Raw genomic sequence first — 21,458 nt, forward strand, 5'->3', positions numbered from 1 at the left:
TCATTTTTTTCTAAAAAAATTCTTTATATACCCGCGAGTCTCCTAAAAGTTACTGAATTGTAAAGCTTACATTAAATCTGTCTAACCGGAATCTCGTAACGGTTCAAGATAAAAAGTCAAAAACATGCATGTAAAAACTAAATGTATAATTTGATTGCTTTGAAAAGAGCACATGGGAATATTTATTTTCCTGTTAAAATTGCATTTTTACGACGTGAAACGTCATAGTTTTGTCTTGTATCTATAATTCTCAGAACCGCGACATCTTTCTTATCATTTTTATTGCATACGACTGTATCAGAAAACTTCAAACATGATATAACTACAATACAGAAAATTATATAAGCTAAAAATAAATTACAAAAATGGCATTTAATCAACACATTCATTATCACTATTTTCTTTATTGTCTTAACGTCTTCGTATTCATTTATCGTCATTATAATCATTAACATATAAATAAATATTAGTATGTCTAAAATAATCTTGTGTAACTAATTTAGTTAATTAGATATCTTATGTGAACGCTGAAAAGAAATAACGCTGTTACATTGAATGTAATTGTAACTTATTATATAGTAGCTATTTTAGGACAGCATTGGTTTAGTCCGTAATAGTTTTCAAGGTATATCTGAGAACATGTCTGAAAATATTTTCGAAAAACAAGGCCTCAAGAAATGTGGTTTAATGACATTTCCATTTTATTTGCACTCTTCATATTAGGTTATATAGAATATAATTATGCACTTTTAAGAATATTCAAGCGACAATCAAACACACCTTTTGCATTATTCTTTTGTTTATTACATCATCTTTAACTCTTTCACTGATATACATATATATTTACAACAAACTTTCCACAAGCGGTAATGTTACTGTCTCTTCTGGTGTGTCAACGGGTTTAGGAGCTGGTTTCCGTTCACGTTTCCAGGTTTTAGCTGATCGCGGTGTTTGTGTTGCTCTATTTCGAACTGATCTGAGCTCTAATCCTCGATGTCGTCTATCGTGTGTACTTACTACAGCGTCGGCGTCATCAACCAACAATGATGACGTTATATTTATTGATCTACATTTGAATGTAGCTTTGAAAAATTTTCTAAATGTTTTACTCATGAAAGAATATATAAAAGGGTTGACGACAGAATTAGCATAAGAAAAACATGGCGCAACGTTTTGTAAATGATAAATAAAAGCGGAGTTTGAATTGTCAGAACTAACTGATATAATTGCCGCCATATGTAACGGAAGCCAGGAAATGGCGAAGGCCAATGCTACTATAGCAACAAGTCTAACTAATCTACCTCTTCGTTTCATTGATACAATTGTAACAGGTGCAAGGCGTGACTTAGTCATTGTTTCCTTCATACGTCTAGCAATTTGTAAATAACAAAATCCCAGAATGCACTGCGGTATCACATAAAACAAAACCAACATTGCGATGGCATAAATTTTGCTGTCTGTTTCAGATAGCTCTTCTAAGCAAAAAGCCATGAATTGTGAAGCTTTAAATTCTCTGTTGATGAATATTACAGGCATAAATGAAGAAAGCGATAGAAACCATATACAGAGAATCACAAGAATACAACGTTTTTTTGTCCTGCAAAATACAAAAATATAAGATATTATTATTCATGTTAAAATCTAATGTCAAAACACATAATAAATCAACTCCCACCATACACCATTCATCATTAAACAAAGTGCGTGTGGTTTTTCACCAACTAAACACTTTTCCCATTATGTGGAAATTGAATCAACTAAAATATTGCCCAGGTATTACACAATTATACACAAAACGTATTTGTATATAGATTGATTGACTGGTTGTTGGTTGCTTAACGTCCATTGGCAATATACAATACATGTTATAAGATGTGGTATGATTGCAAATGAGACAACTATGTACGGGTTTTAGTTATGCATTGTCTGTCATATGCGTTCCTAGTGCAATGTTTATTAACGATATCTTTTGCTGACAAACGTTTGGGTTATGATTTTAATCGTGTTACTATATCAGACTACTGCGTTCTCTGCAAGTAACTACTTAATGTTGATCTTGTTCCTCCATATTTTCACAGATAAACGACTAGTATCTATGACAAACGTGATGATTTTAATTTCCAATTGTCAGCCTTCCGTTTCTCTGCAGTAAAATTGGATTTTTGGCTAATGACAAGCAATCAAGCACTCACACAATTACATGAGTAATTGTACTAAATCAGGCAGATTTGAAGATAGTACTAAATCAGGCAGATTTTGCGTGATTTTATGTTTTGCGTTCTTTTCAGGTATAGAATAATTGTAGTACTTATAAAATAATGACAAAAGGTAATTAAATGATGGATAAAATAAAAGTTTAAAAGCTTCAAACTTGCCAAAAATATATAAAGAGAAAAAAGACAGACAAATTGATGATATGTCTTTTTACAATTGCATAAATGTTTCGTAATCAATTCAAAAGCATTCTATTACTAGCATCCTCATAAATATGAACTCTCCAATTCTCTTCAATTCATATACTGCAGTGAATTATGTAATATATAATAAAATTTATATAAAAGAATATTCCAAAACCACGACCTTACTTAACTGATATAGGATATTAAACCAGAGTCTACTATTTTTAGCTTCATCATTCCAGTATAAGGGATGCAATATGACAGACTTGATCAAATACCAATGTCTGATAGAATTGGCTTGACGTAGCATGAAAATGTCTATTGATATTCATAATGGTCGGTATTTTCAATATTCAAATTCAAAGTATTTCGGTATTCTACCTTGAATGTGGGGTAATTGAGGTCAAACTTTTGTTAGATTTGTTTTAAATGCAGTAAATGTACTGAAACAAGACAGATCATAGTAGCTAACAGGGTAAGACGAGTACAAGATGAAAGACTTTATGTTAAAGAAGGATGGACAAAACCATTTACAACTACAGATAAACGAAAAATGTCGACAAAACACTTCAAGGAAAACGAATCTAAATGTTGAAACAATTTCCCGACAAAGTCTTTGTATGAACGCATGCGCTCATTGGGAAAAAGAGGGGGGTGACAGTACAGTAGATATTCTAGTTCATAAAATTTCACCTTAAGAGCGATAAACTTTGAAACATATATTTAATTTATTTATATTGTTTCTGTATTTAACAATGACTGTGTCAATCAAATTAAAACTTTTTTTTTAGATTTCTGTGTCCTTTGTAGGTTGTAGTTTGTTTACAATACTGTTTACAATGAAGTCGGTTTCATAAACAACTTACGACTAAGTTTTTATCGTTAGTATACATTGTAAGATCACATGTATTAAATAGTCAGATACTAAATGGTAACAAATACAACTCATGTTATATGTGCCTGTCACTAGTCAGTAGCATGTAGTTCAATGGTTATCTTTGGATCATGTTTGCATATATAAAAAAAAAATGTTCGTAAATTATGTTGTTACAAATTAGGCTGCTACATTTTAATTGTATTGTTTCATATTTTTCAAGTCGGGATTTTTGACAGCCGACTAAAAAAGGTATGTGTTTTTTTCTTTGTTTACAACTGCATATGATTGCTAGCATTCCCTTCATTCGAACTTTGGTAGGTAGAAGGTGTCTTTCGTATTCATACCACATCTCCTTCCTTTTATATTTAAAGTACGTACCTAATTGATAACGCTATTATAGGGTGAACAATAGCTAGGTACCTGTCTATTCCAACCGCTGCTAAAGTCAGGACATGTAGGGATAAACATACAGTCATCATATACTGTACAAATTTACCTGTAATAAAAAAAATTACATGAAGATACGAAGAGATAAACATACCGTCATCATATACTTGAAAGAATTTACCTGTAATTAAAAAAGTTACACCATGACATGTAAGAATAAAATAAACATACCGTCATCATATACTGTAAAAATTTACCTGTAATTAAAAAGTGACGTCAGAACATGTAGGAATAAACATACCGTCATCATAGTGTAATTAAAAAGTTACGCCAGAACATGTAGGAATAAACATACCGTCATCATATACTGTACAAATTTACCTGTAATCAAAAAGTTACGTCAGAACATGTAGGAATAAACATACCGTCATCATAGATACTGTACAAATTTACCTGTAATCAAAAAGTTACGTCAGAACATGTAGGAATAAACATACCGTCATCATAGATACTGTACAAATTTACTTACTTACTTATACCGTCTCCTGTACATGAAATAATAAAAAAGACTATATCTTACTCTGTTTTTTTTTGGTGCCTTTGATAACGAACTTTGCTCTGACTTTATTAAAGACCGTACGTTGATTTGTAGTTGGTTCTATCCCTGCACATGGCAATCATACTAAATCTTCATTTCAAATTGTTTGTTTACTTATATAGAAACCAAAAACGTTAGAGGCTGATACTTCAAAACGTGTAGTGAACCTTTCTGAACTATTACAAAGATCAAGATCATTAGGTGTTAGCGTAGTTCTTTTAAATGTTCAATAACCTCATATATTATTGGTACCTACCGATTATTTTTCGCAGAAAACAAATTTAAAAACTATTACAAAGTGTCAAAAAGTTCTGAAAATGTTTAGATTTTCTATTGTTTTCTACGGAAGCCGATAAGGGCCATTCAAAAAAAATATCTTATGTCGTAATTACGACATAACATGTCATTATAACGACATCGCTTTGTCGTAATTTCGACATAACATGTCGTAAAAACGACATCACTATGTCGTAATTTCGACAGAACATGTCGTAATAACGACATAGCTATGTCGTAATAACGACATCGCTATATATGTAAAAGAATATTTATTATGATTGCCAAGAGACTAAACTACACAGAAATTAACAACTATAGGTCATCATAATACCCTCAATAATGAGAAAAGCCCCCGCATAGTCAGCTTTAAAAGAGGGACGAAAGACATCAGAGGGAGAGTTCCTGAAATGCTTTGTGGCAGACAGTGTTATTAACTAATTATTAGCTCCCTTGGTTAAACTCCAAATTTCATATTTAATATATTTCATTGTTAAATAATTTATAGGAAGCTTAATGAGTATATATTTGTTAAATTGCATAGCTTTTACTATTTGAATTAATTGGTTGAATATATTCATTAATATTGTAAAGTTTAATATGTGCATCGTCGCAAAATCTGTGGTTACCTTCTGTGAGAATCTCAGTATAACCTTAAATGCTATGGGATAACTGTTTCACTTTTAACTGAAAAGCCAGTCAAGGACGTTAAACACTTCCATATATATTGAAATATGAAAAAAGTTGCCCTCATTTATTTTCTTTATTTAAAATTTTCCCTCTTCTTAATTTAACTGTCCTGTCACCTCCACGCTATAACTTATCCACATAGGCGTGTTATCACATTAAATATTTCAAAGACTGTACGACGGGTGCCACCTCTTGTGTAGGATCTGTCTACCCTCCGAAGCACATGAGGTGACCCATAGGTTTGGTTTAGGGTTGCTGCATAATCTTTATTTGTCTATGTTGTGTCATGTTTACTGTTGTTTGTCTGTTTGTCTTTTTCATTTTTAACCATGGTATTGTCAGTTTGTTTACGATTTATGAGTTTGACTGTCCCTCTGGTATCGTTCGTCCCTCTTTTATATATTTTATTATTTTAGATTATGATTTTGATTATTATATTGAATCCTCTGAAGTCCAACTAAGTCAAGCCAAGTTTTCCACCTCACCCCTTTTAGGTTAGCGCATCTGCTACATGCCTTCATAATAAGGTTTCATTGAAGCATTGAATGCTCCAGTTCTACTTACTTTTGGCATATCATGATAAAAGTTGTAATTTGTTGATTAAACTATATATATTGTTTACTGTTTTTGGTTTTCATTTACTTAGATATATTATAACGGTTCTACATCTTGCATAACGACAACCTTATAGTGTATCAACAGGAACCAACAATAGCAATGCAGTTATAATTTCCCTCAAGACTCAGTAGTACATTAAGATTCAAGTGTGTACGAATGAAGGTACAGTGATCCGTGTGTCAGATCACTATGAGTCCAATGTTTAACATAGTCTTTATTGGGAAAAGCTTAAAATTCATCTCATTCAGAACCTGCAAGGGAATGGAGGACTTCATAATTTACACAAATCTGTACATGTTAAACATAATAAGAGGCTATAAGGAGCTTGAATTGCTCCCCTATTCAACTGGGTCTCCCTTTATTTGATAATATATATAAAGTTCTAGTATGTGCAAGTCTGAGGTCAAAGTGTATAACTATAATTGAGTTTGATTGCACATAGTGTTCATTACTCTAAAAAATAAAAAGATGATTGTTTTACGCTACAAACTTTGCCTTCACTGACGAAAAAGTTAGATTGTCATTATTTATATCACAAAGCAATCAGGAGTCTGTAATTCAGTGGTTATCATTTGTTTCTGTGTTACATACTCGGTCTTTGTTTGCACATTATTAAAACCGTTATTTTTACTCGTTTGAATTAATTTGTTAAACAGCTGTCATTTCGGGGACTCTACCTCTGGTACATTTCGTCCCTCTTTTTAAGCTGACTATGCGGTGGCTTTTCACATTAGTCGTTGAAAAAGCGTTGAACGTGCGCACATTTTTAGAATGAAACAAAATGAACTTCGGTCAACGATTTTACACCCCAATAAAGTTACAAATAGGGGCATTCAATTCTTAAGTAAATTAATTTGGTCCTGGTATCTGTGATGAGTTTGTTTAAAACCAAAAACAGAAAACTATATATAATTTAATCACTAAAATACAACTTTTATCGTAATATGCCAACGTAATGAAGAAATGGAGCATTCAACTCTTTAATTCCACCTTAGTATGAAGGCATGCAGCATATGCGCTAACCTAATCGGGTTAGAGGGGGAACTTTTGAATTGTCTTAGTTGTACTGTATGTTAGTCCTCATTCCTCTCTATTTTATTTATTGTATTAATCATCAGTCATCAGTCTGTAGTCTTCAGTCACTTAAACAATCAGCAAAGCATGTCCACCTCAATTCATAAGAAAAAGATATATAAGTTTTTTTCACAAAAGGTAACCAACGAAGGTAACCAAAGATTTTGTGACGATGCAAATATTAAACTTACAATATAAATAAATATCTTTAACCAATGAGTTCAAATTGTAAAAGCTATGTAATTTATCAAATGTGTATGTATTAAGCTTCATATAAATTATTTAACAATGAAATACATTAAATATGACATTTTGAGTTTTACCAAGGGAGCTAATAATCAATTAATAACACTGTCTGCCACACAGCATTTCGGGAACTCTCCCTCTGGTATCTTTCGTCCATTTTTAAAGCTGACTATGCGGGGGCTTTTTTCATTATTAAGGGTATTATGATGACCTATAGTTGGTAATTTTCTGTGTAGATTAGTCTCTTGGCAATCATAATACATGTTCTTATACATATATAGCGATGTCGTTATTACGACATAGCTATGTCGTTATTACGACATCTTTTGTCGAAATTACGACATAGTGATGTCGTTTTCACGACATGCTATGTCAAAATTACGACATGTTATGTCGTAATTACGACATAATTTTTTTTTTAATGGCCCTTATCGGCTTCCGTAGTTTTCAAAGTTGAAATTTTTAACTTTGTCCCTGGAACCTACTCCTGATGTAGAAAATCTCGTTTTGAATGTGTGTTCTTTATAGTACTGTAGTTGACTTTTCACTATACCACACGTGGAGCAGGTTATCTAGCACTTAAGAACACCCCCGATTTTTGGTGGAATTCTTGTTGCTTTTATATGCTTGTATGCAAAATTTATATTTTTCGGAGGCGTTATTTTGCTGAACTTGTACACATTTTTGTTTAGGGGCCAGCTGAAATACACCTCCGAATGTTGGATTTTCCCGCCGTGTTGAAGACCTTCTCGTGACCTTGGCCGACTTTATATTGGATTTTTTCGCCGTGTTGAAGACCTTCTCGTGACCTTGGGCGGCTTTATGATGCTCTTTGTTAGGGTTGTTGTCTCTTTGACAAATTCCCCGTTTCCATTCTCAACTTTAGAAATACCATTCTCTTGATTTTTTCAGAGTGATATCTGTTTATATTAAAACTATTGAATCAAGTACATAATGTACCCAACCCATCCTTGATTTTAAGAAAACTGATACCTACGAAAATAAATGAATCCACAGTAGTATTAGTATAAAAGAAGAAAGAGCACTAAATTAAAATGTAAAAATCACTTTATTTCTAAAACAGTATCCTTGTTTTGTTATTTAATCATGCAATTGTTTAAACTTAAAGGATGTAATTTCGTGTTTACTTCAAAAATATTGATCGCTGATGTTCATTTAATGTTGATAAATGAAATATGAAATCCAAAATATTAAATAATTTACAGGTTCTATGTCATGCGATTATTAGTTGTACCGAGAACAGTACAAGTAGAACTTATTGAAAAGAAGCCTTAAGTCTTTTAATCTCCTGTTTCTAAGTCAAATGTCGGAAATACAGATCCATTACCGCATTTGTAATTATTTCAAAACGATTAAATACAAAATTGCTCAATATTGCGTGGGTGAAAACTTGACATCAAATTCTTCAGGGAGACTGGAAATTGCATTCAGGTCAACTTTCAATAGGTTTTAAACTGTTACGTGTACACACCTAAGTTTCATGTAGTTTGTAATAGTCACAGAGTACATTTCTAGCAGTTATTCTAAAACCAGTCTTATAATGTTGTTTTCTTTTCTATGGTCGGGTTGTTGTCTCTTTGACACATTCCCCATTTCATTCTCAATTTTATACAATTTGAACTTGAAGTGCCTAGCCTACTGAGCTACTCGTCGTTGGCCTGCTAAAACATCAACTTTTAAGTTTTATTTATAATAATTTGAAAGCTATAACATGGTGAATTCTTATATAAACCATTTAAATTTAGATCAGTTTTAAATGTCATACTAACTTGGTACATTTACACGAAACTACAAAATATTAAACTGATGCAATTACATGGAAGAAAATTGGATATCTAGGTTGGCTAGAATTTGAAAATAATGCAATATTCTTTGGCTTATCTTTATTACAAATGCACAGTGTAAAATCAAGCTTTTTAAGATGTCTGAGTGAGATAAACCAATAATAAAATGCATAGACATACATTTACCAATTCGAACAGGAGGAGATGTATAGAGTACATGTACGTCAAAGGCAGATATTATTACAAACAATGGAGATGTAGAGCATTCACATTATATCGGTGACGTATATAAATATAAATAGAAGGAGATGAATTGACATGTAAAACTATGAAACTATGGTGTATTAGTATGTACGTCAATGACATATAACAATATAAACAAGAGGAGATGAAGAGGACAGTTATCTTTACTTCAATGACAAATTACAAAAAGAAGAAATGTAGAGAATACATGTAAGTCGATGACAGAATAAAATACAAACAGAATGAGATGTAGTGCAAACATATATGTCATACTGAGTGACAGATATAGAAATGTAGAGCATGCATGTTGTTTAATGACAGATATAGATATGTAGAGCAGGCATGTCTGTCAATGACAGTTATAGATATGAAGAGCAGGCATGTCCGTCAATGACAATTATAGATATGTAGATCAGGCATGTCCGTCAATGACAATTATAGATATGTAGAACAGGCATGTCAGTCAATGACAATTATAGATATGTAGAGCAGACATGTCCGTCAATGACAATTATAGATATGTAGATCAGGCATGATGTCTGTCAATTACAGTTATAGATATGTAGAGCAGGCATGTCCGTCAATGACAGTTATAGATATGTAGAGCAGACATGTCCGTCAATGACAGTTATAGGTATAATGTAGAGTAGGCATGTCCGTTAAATACAGAAACAGATATGTAGAGCAGGCATGTTCGTTAAATACAGATATAGATATGTAGAGCAGGCATGTCTGTCAATGACGGATATAGATATGTACAGGAGGCATGTCCGTCAATGACAGTTATAGATATGTAGAGCAGTCATGTCCGTTAAATACAGATATAGATATGTAGAGCAGGCATGTCCGTCAATGACAATTATAGATATGTATAGCAGGCATGTCCGTTAAATACAGATATAGATATGTAGAGCAGGCATGTCTGTCAATGACAGTTATAGATATGTAGAGCAGGCATGTCCGTCAATGACGGATATAGATATGTAGAGCAGGCATGTCTGTCAATGACAGATATAGATATGTAGAGCAGGCATGTCTGTCAATGACAGTTATAGATATGTAGTGCAGGCATGTCCGTCAATGACAGTAATAGATATGTATAGCAGGCATGTCCGTTAAATACAGATATAGATATGTAGAGTAGGCATGTCTGTCAATGACAGTTATAAATATGTAGAGCAGGCATGTCCGTTAAATACAGATATAGATATGTAGAGCAGGCATGTCTGTCAATGACGGATATAGATATGTAGAGCAGGCATGTCCGTTAATGACAGTTATATATATGTAGAGCAGGCATGTCCGTTTAATACAGATATAGATATGTAGAGCAGGCCTGTCTGTCAATGACGGATATAGATATGTAGAGCAGGCATGTCTGTCAATGACAGTTATAGATATGTAGAGCAGGCATGTCCGTCAATGACGGTTATAGATATGTAGAGCAGTCATGTCCGTCAATGACAGTTATAGATATGTAGAGCAGGCATGTCTGTCAATGACAGTTATAAATATGTAGAGCAGGCATGTCCGTTAAATACAGATAAAGATATGTAGAGCAGGCATGTTCGTCAATGGCAGTTATAGATATGTAGAGCAGTCATGTCCGTTAAATACAGATATAGATATGTAGATAAGGCATGTCCGTCAATGACAGTTATAAATATGTAGAGCAGGCATATCCGTCAATGACAATTATAGATATCTAGAGCAGGCATGTCTGTCAATGACAGTTATAGATATGTAGAGCAGACATGTCCGTCAAAACGGATATAGATATGAAGAGCAGGCATGTCTGTCAATGACAGATATAGATATGTAGAGCAGGCATGTCTGTCAATGACAATTATAGATATGTAGAGCAGGCATGTCCGTCAATGACAGTTATAGATATGTAGAGCAGGCATGTCCGTCAATGACAGTTATAGATATGTAGAGCAGGCATGTCCGTCAATGACAATTATAGATATGTAGAGCAGGCATGTCTGTCAATGACAGTTATAGATATGTAGAGCAGACATGTCCGTCAATGACAGTTATAGATATGTGTGCAGTCATGTCCGTTAAATACAGATATAGATATGTAGATCAGGCATGTCCGTCAATGACAGATATAGATATGTAGAGCAGGCATGTCCGTTAAATACAGATATACATATGTAGAGCAGGCATTTCCGTTCAATACAGATATAGATATGTAGAGCAGGCATGTCCGTTAAATACAGTTATAGATATGTAGAGCAGTTATGTCCGTTAAATACAAATATAGATATGTAGAGCAGGCATGTCCGTCAATGACAGTTATAGATATGTAGAGCAGGCATGTCCGTCAATGACAGATATAGATATGTAAAGCAGGCATGTCCGTTAAATACAGATATAGATATGTAAAGCAGGCATGTCCGTCAATGACAGTTATAGATATGTAGAGCAGGCATGTCCGTCAATGACAATTATAGATATGTAGAGCAGGCATGTCTGTCAATTACAGTTATAGATATGTAGAGCAGACATGTCCGCCAATGACAGTTATAGATATGTAGAGCAGTCATGTCCGTTAAATACAGATATAGATATGTAGATCAGGCATGTCCGTCAATGACAGATATAGATATGTAGATCAGGCATGTCCGTCAATGACAGTTATAGATATGTAGATCAGGCATGTCCGTCAATGACAGTTATAGATATGTAGAGCAGGCATGTCTGTCAATGACAGTTATAGATTTGTAGAGCAGGCATGTCCGTCAATGACAGATATAGATATGTAGAGCAGGCATGTCCGTTAAATACAGATATAGATATGTAGAGCAGGCATGTCTGTCAATGACGGATATAGATATGTAGAGCAGGCATGTCCGTCAATGACAGTTATAGATATGTAGAGCAGTCATGTCCGTTAAATACAGTTATAGATATGTAGAGCAGGCATGTCCGTCAATGACAATTATAGATATGTAGAGCAGGCATGTCCGTCAATGACAGTTATAGATATGTAGAGCAGGCATGTCCGTCAATGACAATTATAGATATGTAGAGCAGACATGTCCGTCAATGACAATTATAGATATGTAGAGGAGGCATGTCCGTCAATGACAATTATAGATATGTAGAGCAGGCATGTTGTTTAATGACAGATATAGATATGTAGAGCAGGCATGTCTGTCAATGACAGTTATAGATATGTAGAGCAGGCATGTCCGTCAATGACAATTATAGATATGTAGATCAGGCATGTCCGTCAATGACAATTATAGATATGTAGAGCAGGCATGTCCGTCAATGACAATTATAGATATGTAGAGCAGACATGTCCGTCAATGACAATTATAGATATGTAGATCAGGCATGTCTGTCAATTACAGTTATAGATATGTAGAGCAGGCTTGTCCGTCAATGACAGTTATAGATATGTAGAGCAGTCATGTCCGTTAAATACAGATATAGATATGTAGATCAGGCATGTCCGTCAATGACAGATATAGATATGTAGATCAGGCATGTTCGTCAATGACAGTTATAGATATGTAGATCAGGCATGTCCGTCAATGACAGTTATAGATATGTAGAGCAGGCATGTCTGTCAATGACAGTTATAGATTTGTAGAGCAGGCATGTCCGTCAATGACAGATATAGATATGTAGAGCAGGCATGTCCGTTAAATACAGATATAGATATGTAGAGCAGGCATGTCTGTCAATGACGGATATAGATATGTAGAGCAGGCATGTCCGTCAATGACAGTTATAGATATGTAGAGCAGTCGTGTCCGTTAAATACAGTTATAGATATGTAGAGCAGGCATGTCCGTCAATGACAATTATAGATATGTAGAGCAGGCATGTCCGTCAATGACAGTTATAGATATGTAGAGCAGGCATGTCCGTCAATGACAATTATAGATATGTAGAGCAGACATGTCCGTCAATGACAATTATAGATATGTAGAGGAGGCATGTCCGTCAATGACAATTATAGATATGTAGAACAGGCATGTCCGTCAATGACAATTATAGATATGTAGAGCAGACATGTCCGTCAATGACAATTATAGATATGTAGAGCAGGCATGTCCGTCAATGACAATTATAGATATGTAGAGCAGACATGTCCGTCAATGACAATTATAGATATGTAGAGGAGGCATGTCCGTCAATGACAATTATAGATATGTAGAGCAGGCATGTTGTTTAATGACAGATATAGATATGTAGAGCAGGCATGTCTGTCAATGACAGTTATAGATATGTAGAGCAGGCATGTCCGTCAATGACAATTATAGATATGTAGATCAGGCATGTCCGTCAATAACAATTATAGATATGTAGAGCAGGCATGTCCGTCAATGACAATTATAGATATGTAGAGCAGACATGTCCGTCAATGACAATTATAGATATGTAGATCAGGCATGTCTGTCAATTACAGTTATAGATATGTAGAGCAGGCATGTCCGTCAATGACAGTTATAGATATGTAGAGCAGTCATGTCCGTTAAATACAGATATAGATATGTAGATCAGGCATGTCCGTCAATGACAGATATAGATATGTAGAGCAGGCATGTCCGTCAATGACAATTATAGATATGTAGATCAGGCATGTCCGTCAATGACAATTATAGATATGTAGAGCAGGCATGTCCGTCAATGACAATTATAGATATGTAGAGCAGACATGTCCGTCAATGACAATTATAGATATGTAGATCAGGCATGTCTGTCAATTAGAGTTATAGATATGTAGAGCAGGCTTGTCCGTCAATGACAGTTATAGATATGTAGAGCAGTCATGTCCGTTAAATACAGATATAGATATGTAGATCAGGCATGTCCGTCAATGACAGATATAGATATGTAGATCAGGCATGTTCGTCAATGACAGTTATAGATATGTAGATCAGGCATGTCCGTCAATGACAGTTATAGATATGTAGAGCAGGCATGTCTGTCAATGACAGTTATAGATTTGTAGAGCAGGCATGTCCGTCAATGACAGATATAGATATGTAGAGCAGGCATGTCCGTTAAATACAGATATAGATATGTAGAGCAGGCATGTCTGTCAATGACGGATATAGATATGTAGAGCAGGCATGTCCGTCAATGACAGTTATAGATATGTAGAGCAGTCATGTCCGTTAAATACAGTTATAGATATGTAGAGCAGGCATGTCCGTCAATGACAATTATAGATATGTAGAGCAGGCATGTCCGTCAATGACAGTTATAGATATGTAGAGCAGGCATGTCCGTCAATGACAATTATAGATATGTAGAGCAGACATGTCCGTCAATGACAATTATAGATATGTAGAGGAGGCATGTCCGTCAATGACAATTATAGATATGTAGAACAGGCATGTCCGTCAATGACAATTATAGATATGTAGAGCAGACATGTCCGTCAATGACAATTAAAGATATGTAGAGCAGGCATGTCCGTCAATGACAATTATAGATATGTAGAGCAGACATGTCCGTCAATGACAATTATAGATATGTAGAGGAGGCATGTCCGTCAATGACAATTATAGATATGTAGAGCAGGCATGTTGTTTAATGACAGATATAGATATGTAGAGCAGGCATGTCTGTCAATGACAGTTATAGATATGTAGAGCAGGCATGTCCGTCAATGACAATTATAGATATGTAGATCAGGCATGTCCGTCAATAACAATTATAGATATGTAGAGCAGGCATGTCCGTCAATGACAACTATAGATATGTAGAGCAGACATGTCCGTCAATGACAATTATAGATATGTAGATCAGGCATGTCTGTCAATTACAGTTATAGATATGTAAAGCAGGCATGTCCGTCAATGACAGTTATAGATATGTAGAGCAGTCATGTCCGTTAAATAAAGATATAGATATGTAGATCAGGCATGTCCGTCAATGACAGTTATAGATATGTAGATCAGGCATGTCCGTCAATGACAGTTATAGATATGTAGAGCAGGCATGTCTGTCAATGACAGTTATAGATTTGTAGAGCAGGCATGTCCGTCAATGACAGATATAGATATGTAGAGCAGGCATGTCCGTTAAATACAGATATAGATATGTAGAGCAGGCATGTCTGTCAATGACGGATATAGATATGTAGAGCAGGCATGTCCGTCAATGACAGTTATAGATATGTAGAGCAGTCATGTCCGTTAAATACAGTTATAGATATGTAGAGCAGGCATGTCCGTCAATGACAATTATAGATATGTAGAGCAGGCATGTCCGTCAATGACAGTTATAGATATGTAGAGCAGGCATGTCCGTCAATGACAATTATAGATATGTAGAGCAGACATGTCCGTCAATGACAATTATAGATATGTAGAGGAGGCATGTCCGTCACTGACAATTATAGATATGTAGAGCAGGCATGTTGTTTAATGACAGATATAGATATGTAGAGCAGGCATGTCTGTCAATGACAGTTATAGATATGTAGAGCAGGCATGTCCGTCAATGACAATTATAGATATGTAGATCAGGCATGTCCGTCAATGACAATTATAGATATGTAGAGCAGACATGTCCGTCAATGACAATTATAGATATGTAGATCAGGCATGTCTGTCAATTACAGTAATAGATATGTAGAGCAGGCATGTCCGTCAATGACAGTTATAGATATGTAGAGCAGTCATGTCCGTTAAATACAGTTATAGATATGTAGAGCAGGCATGTCCGTCAATGACAATTATAGATATGTAGAGCAGGCATGTCCGTCAATGACAGTTATAGATATGTAGAGCAGGCATGTCCGTCAATGACAATTATAGATATGTAGAGCAGACATGTCCGTCAATGACAATTATAGATATGTAGAGGAGGCATGTCCGTCAATGACAATTATAGATATGTAGAGCAGGCATGTTGTTTAATGACAGATATAGATATGTAGAGCAGGCATGTCTGTCAATGACAGTTATAGATATGTAGAGCAGGCATGTCCGTCAATGACAATTATAGATATGTAGATCAGGCATGTCCGTCAATGACAATTATAGATATGTAGAGCAGGCATGTCCGTCAATGACAATTATAGATATGTAGAGCAGACATGTCCGTCAATGACAATTATAGATATGTAGATCAGGCATGTCTGTCAATTACAGTTATAGATATGTAGAGCAGGCATGTCCGTCAATGACAGTTATAGATATGTAGAGCAGATATGTCCGTCAATGACAGTTATAGGTATAATGTAGAGTAGGCATGTCCGTTAAATACAGATACAGATATGTAAAGCATGCATGTTCGTTAAATACAGATATAGATATGTAGAGCAGGCATGTCTGTCAATGACGGATATAGATATGTAGAGCAGGCATGTCCGTCAATGACAGTTATAGATATGTAGAGCAGATATGTCCGTTAAATACAGATATATATATGTAGAGCAGGCATGTCCGTCAATGACAATTATAGATATGTATAGCAGGCATGTCCGTTAAATACAGATATAGATATGTAGAGCAGGCATGTCTGTCAATGACAGTTATAGATATGTAGAGCAGGCATGTCCGTCAATGACGGATATAGATATGTAGAGCAGGCATGTCTGTCAATGACAGATATAGATATGTAGAGCAGGCATGTCTGTCAATGACAGTTATAGATATGTAGAGCAGGCATGTCCGTCAATGACAGTAATAGATATGTAAAGCAGGCATGTCCGTTAAATACAGATATAGATATGTAGAGTAAGCATGTCTGTCAATGACAGTTATAAATATGTAGAGCAGGCATGTCCGTTAAATACAGATATAGATATGTAGAGCAGGCATGTCTGTCAATGACGGATATAGATATGTAGAGCAGGCATGTCCGTTAATGACAGTTATAGATATGTAGAGCAGACATGTCCGTCAATGACAGTTATAGATATGTAGAGCAGTCATGTCCGTCAATGACAGTTATAGATATGTAGAGCAGGCATGTCTGTCAATGACAGTTATAAATATGTAGAGCAGGCATGTCCGTTAAATACAGATATAGATATGTAGAGCAGGCATGTTCGTCAATGGCAGTCATAGATATGTAGAGCAGTCATGTCCGTTAATACAGATATAGATATGTAGATCAGGCATGTCCGTCAATGACAGTTATAAATATGTAGAGCAGGCATGTCCGTCAATGACAAATATAGATATGTAGAGCAGGCATGTCTGTCAATGACAGTTATAGATATGTAGAGCAGACATGTCCGTCAAAACGGATATAGATATGAAGAGCAGGCATGTCTGTCAATGACAGATATAGATATGTAGAGCAGGCATGTCTGTCAATGACAGTTATAGATATGTAGAGCAGGCATGTCCGTCAATGACAGATATAGATATGTAGAGCAGGCATGTCCGTCAATGACAGTTATAGATATGTAGAGCAGGCATGTCCATCAATGACAATTATAGATATGTAGAGCAGGCATGTCTGTCAATGACAGTTATAGATATGTAGAGCAGACATGTCCGTCAATGACAGTTATAGATATGTGTGCAGTCATGTCCGTTAAATACAGATATAGATATGTAGATCAGGCATGTCCGTCAATGACAGATATAGATATGTAGAGCAGACATGTCCGTTAAATACAGATATACATATGTAGAGCAGGCATTTCCGTTCAATACAGATATAGATATGTAGAGCAGGCATGTCCGTTAAATACAGTTATAGATATGTAGAGCAGTCATGTCCGTTAAATACAGATATAGATATGTAGAGCAGGCATGTCCGTCAATGACAGTTATAGATATGTAGAGCAGGCATGTCCGTCAATGACAGATATAGATATGTAGAGCAGGCATGTCCGTTAAATACAGATATAGATATGTAGAGTAGGCATGTCCGTCAATGACAGTTATAGATATGTAGAGCAGGCATGTCCGTCAATGACAATTATAGATATGTAGAGCAGGCATGTCTGTCAATTACAGTTATAAATATGTAGAGCAGACATGTCCGTCAATGACAGTTATAGATATGTAGAGCAGTCATGTCCGTTAAATACAGATATATATATGTAGATCAGGCATGTCCGTCAATGACAGATATAGATATGTAGAGCAGGCATGTCCGTCAATGACAATTACAGATATGTAGAGCAGGCATGTCCGTCAATGACAATTATAGATATGTAGAGCAGGTATGTCCGTCAATGACAGATATAGATATGAAGAGCAGGCATGTCCGTCAATGACAATTATAGATATGTAGATCAGGCATGTCCGTCAATGACAGTTATAGATATGTAGATCAGGCATGTCCGTCAATGACAGTTATAGATATGTAGAGCAGGCATGTCTATCAATGACAGTTATAGATTTGTAGAGCAGGCATGTCTGTTAAATACAGTTATAGATATGTAGAGCAGGCATGTCCGTCAATGACAATTATAGATATGTAGAGCAGGCATGTCCGTCAATGACAGTTATAGATATGTAGAGCAGGCATGTCCGTCAATGACAATTCTAGATATGTAGAGCAGACATGTCCGTCAATGACAATTATAGATATGTAGAGGAGGCATGTCCGTCAATGACAATTATAGATATGTAGATCAGGCATGTCCGTCAATGACAGTTATAGATATGTAGAGCAGGCATGTTCGTCAATGACAGTTATAGATATGTAGACCAGACATGTCCGTGATTGACAGTTATAGGTATAATGTAGAGTAGGCATGTCCGTTAAATACAGATACAGATATGTAGAGCAGGCATGTTCGTCAATGATAGTTATAGATATGTAGATAATGCGTGTCCGTCAATGACATATACCATACGAACAGGAGACGAAGATCATGCGTGTCCGTCTATGGCAGATATCCTTACGAACAGGAGACGTAGAGCATGCGTGTCCGTCAATGACATACTAGTATACCATACGAACTGGAGACGTAGAGCATGCGTGTCCGTGTATGACATATACTATATGAATATAATTATTTTCTGTGACTGTATATTAATTTGTAGGACCCTTTACTATAGATAATTTTGCTGATCTGTAACAATAACATCTTCATGCCTTATATATCATGTACTATAGTACGCCCCTAGATTAAAACTGACGTGGAAAGGTAACACATGCCCACCGAAAGCTCTTTTTTTGAGAGCCCAGGTGGTCGTGTGGTCTAGCGGGATGGCTGCAGTGCAGGCGATTTGGTATCACAGTAGCATGGGTTCGAATCCCGGCGAGGGAAGAACCAAAAATTTGCGAAAGCAAATTTACAGATCCAACATTGTTGGGTTGATGTTTAGACGAGTTGTATATACATTATGTACACAGCCATGTATCACCATCGTTGATGGCGATCCGATGGATACATCTGTTGTAGAGTTGTCACTGACTCAGACGTACTTATGACATATACTATATATATATACGAACAGGAGACAAAGAGCATGCGTGTCCGTTTATGACAGATACCCTACGAACAGGAGACGTAGAGCATGCGTGTCCGTCAATGACATATACCATACGAACTGGAGACGTAGATTATGCGTGTCCGTCAATGACATATAGCATGCCTATCCGTATATGACAGATTCCAATATGAACAAAAGGAAATGTAGAGCATGCATGTACGTGAATTGCATATGCCACTATGAACAGAAGATGCAAAGAATACATGTATGTCATTGACATAGAATATATACCAATACAAAAGAAGATGAAGAGATATATGTACGTGAATGACATGTATACCAATACGAACAGAAGGAGATGTTGTCAATGAGCATTCATGTAAGCCAATGACAAATACAATTTATTCGTTCATAGTGTGTTAATTTACGTTTTTTGATTGAGTTAAGCCTTCCAATTATATTTTATCGTGTTGTTTTCTATGATGTGATGTTATGCTATTGTTTCAGAAAAAAGGGAGAAGGTTTGGTACCATTAAAACGTTTAATCCCGCTGCAAATGTTTGCACCTGTCCTAAGTCAAACACACCAAACGAATTAAAAACAACTATCAAATTTATGACATGTAGAATAGACGTAAAGATACGTACGTGCTTTTATGACGTGAGCTATCAGGAAATGAGATGAAGAGAAACATGTACGTCAATAACATATAGCAATACGAATCGTAGATGTAGAGGTGTACATGTATATACATCAATACTAAAAAAAAAAACATAACACATTCTCACTGTGGTTCGCGGTTGATATTTTACGATATCAATTCACAGAAAACCCGATGATATATATACCTGACTGTCGTCAACATTTCTACAACTGATTTTCTATTGTAATTCTTTTTTCAGAGCAACTATTTGTCTAAAACTACTTGGTTATTTCAATACTTATGAGAAGAGTAATTATCGTCATAAATATATAATATATGACACAAGGAAAAATAGCTATGACTGCAACATTTAAAAATGTTCTCGCCGTGTTTCCGTCAATACCACTGTCCCTTGGGCAGTCGATAAATCACAATAATTCCCTTTTCATAAAGAACTTTTATGCAATCAATTTGTCCATCATGACTTTTATTCTCTTCCTGACGTAATTTCAAAAAGTTTAATCACTGAAGCTTTGGTTTCTTGCATCTGAAACTTTTACAATCTATGCACAATAAATTGATATCAATAAAATAAAAGAGCAAAACACTTAAGAATAACTATTTGTGTCATTGACTTATGTGGGTGAAATGCGTACGTATACTTAAATCCATTATTTTGCACCTTAAATTACATTTTTTTTAATTATTCTCTCTCTATATAAAATTCAAGTCATACGATCTTTCGAAATATATCAAAAGATAAATATGTTTTTTTTTATGCTAGACAGCTCATTTTACTATCAAACACTTTTTCATAGACTTTCTGTTTAAAGATAATCAAATATATACTGTTGACTATAACACCGTACGTAATTTAGAGACAGATTTTAAAGATGATGTGACCTTTATACAAGTATCTTGTCTTAGGGAGGGATAAATCCTACTTTGTAAAGAATCACTCTGATTCAAACAAAAAATTCTCTGAAACTGATATTATCAAGATGCTTGATTTCTTGATTGACAACATATTTGTTACGTTCGGAGGACGTGTTTTTCAACAGACTGTCGGCATTCCAATGGGAACAAACTGTGCCCCTCTACTTGCCGACTTGTTTCTTTATTATTATGAGGCTGACTTCATGCAGGAACTTTTTAGGAAGAAAGATAAGAAGTTAGCAATATCCTTTAACTCTACGTTTCGCTATATAGATGATGTTCTT

General features: G+C 35.2%; 1 protein-coding gene across 1 annotated transcript in view; it reads right to left on the reverse strand.

Annotated features, from left to right (window-relative positions):
* Positions 1 to 337: 337 nt before the first annotated feature.
* LOC134708365 (galanin receptor type 1-like) overlaps positions 338 to 21,458 on the reverse strand; it is a 44,581-nt gene continuing 23,460 nt past the window's right edge. The window contains exons 2-3 of the mRNA XM_063568839.1: positions 3,655 to 3,772; positions 338 to 1,597 (exon numbers count right to left, since the gene is read on the reverse strand). Coding sequence (XP_063424909.1) covers positions 844 to 1,597; positions 3,655 to 3,772 — 872 coding nt within the window. The 3' untranslated portion in view covers positions 338 to 843. The remainder of the gene's footprint in view (positions 1,598 to 3,654; positions 3,773 to 21,458) is intronic.

This window comes from Mytilus trossulus, chromosome 2 (genome assembly GCF_036588685.1).
Source record: "Mytilus trossulus isolate FHL-02 chromosome 2, PNRI_Mtr1.1.1.hap1, whole genome shotgun sequence".
In the NCBI taxonomy this organism is placed as follows: Eukaryota; Metazoa; Mollusca; class Bivalvia; order Mytilida; family Mytilidae; genus Mytilus; species Mytilus trossulus.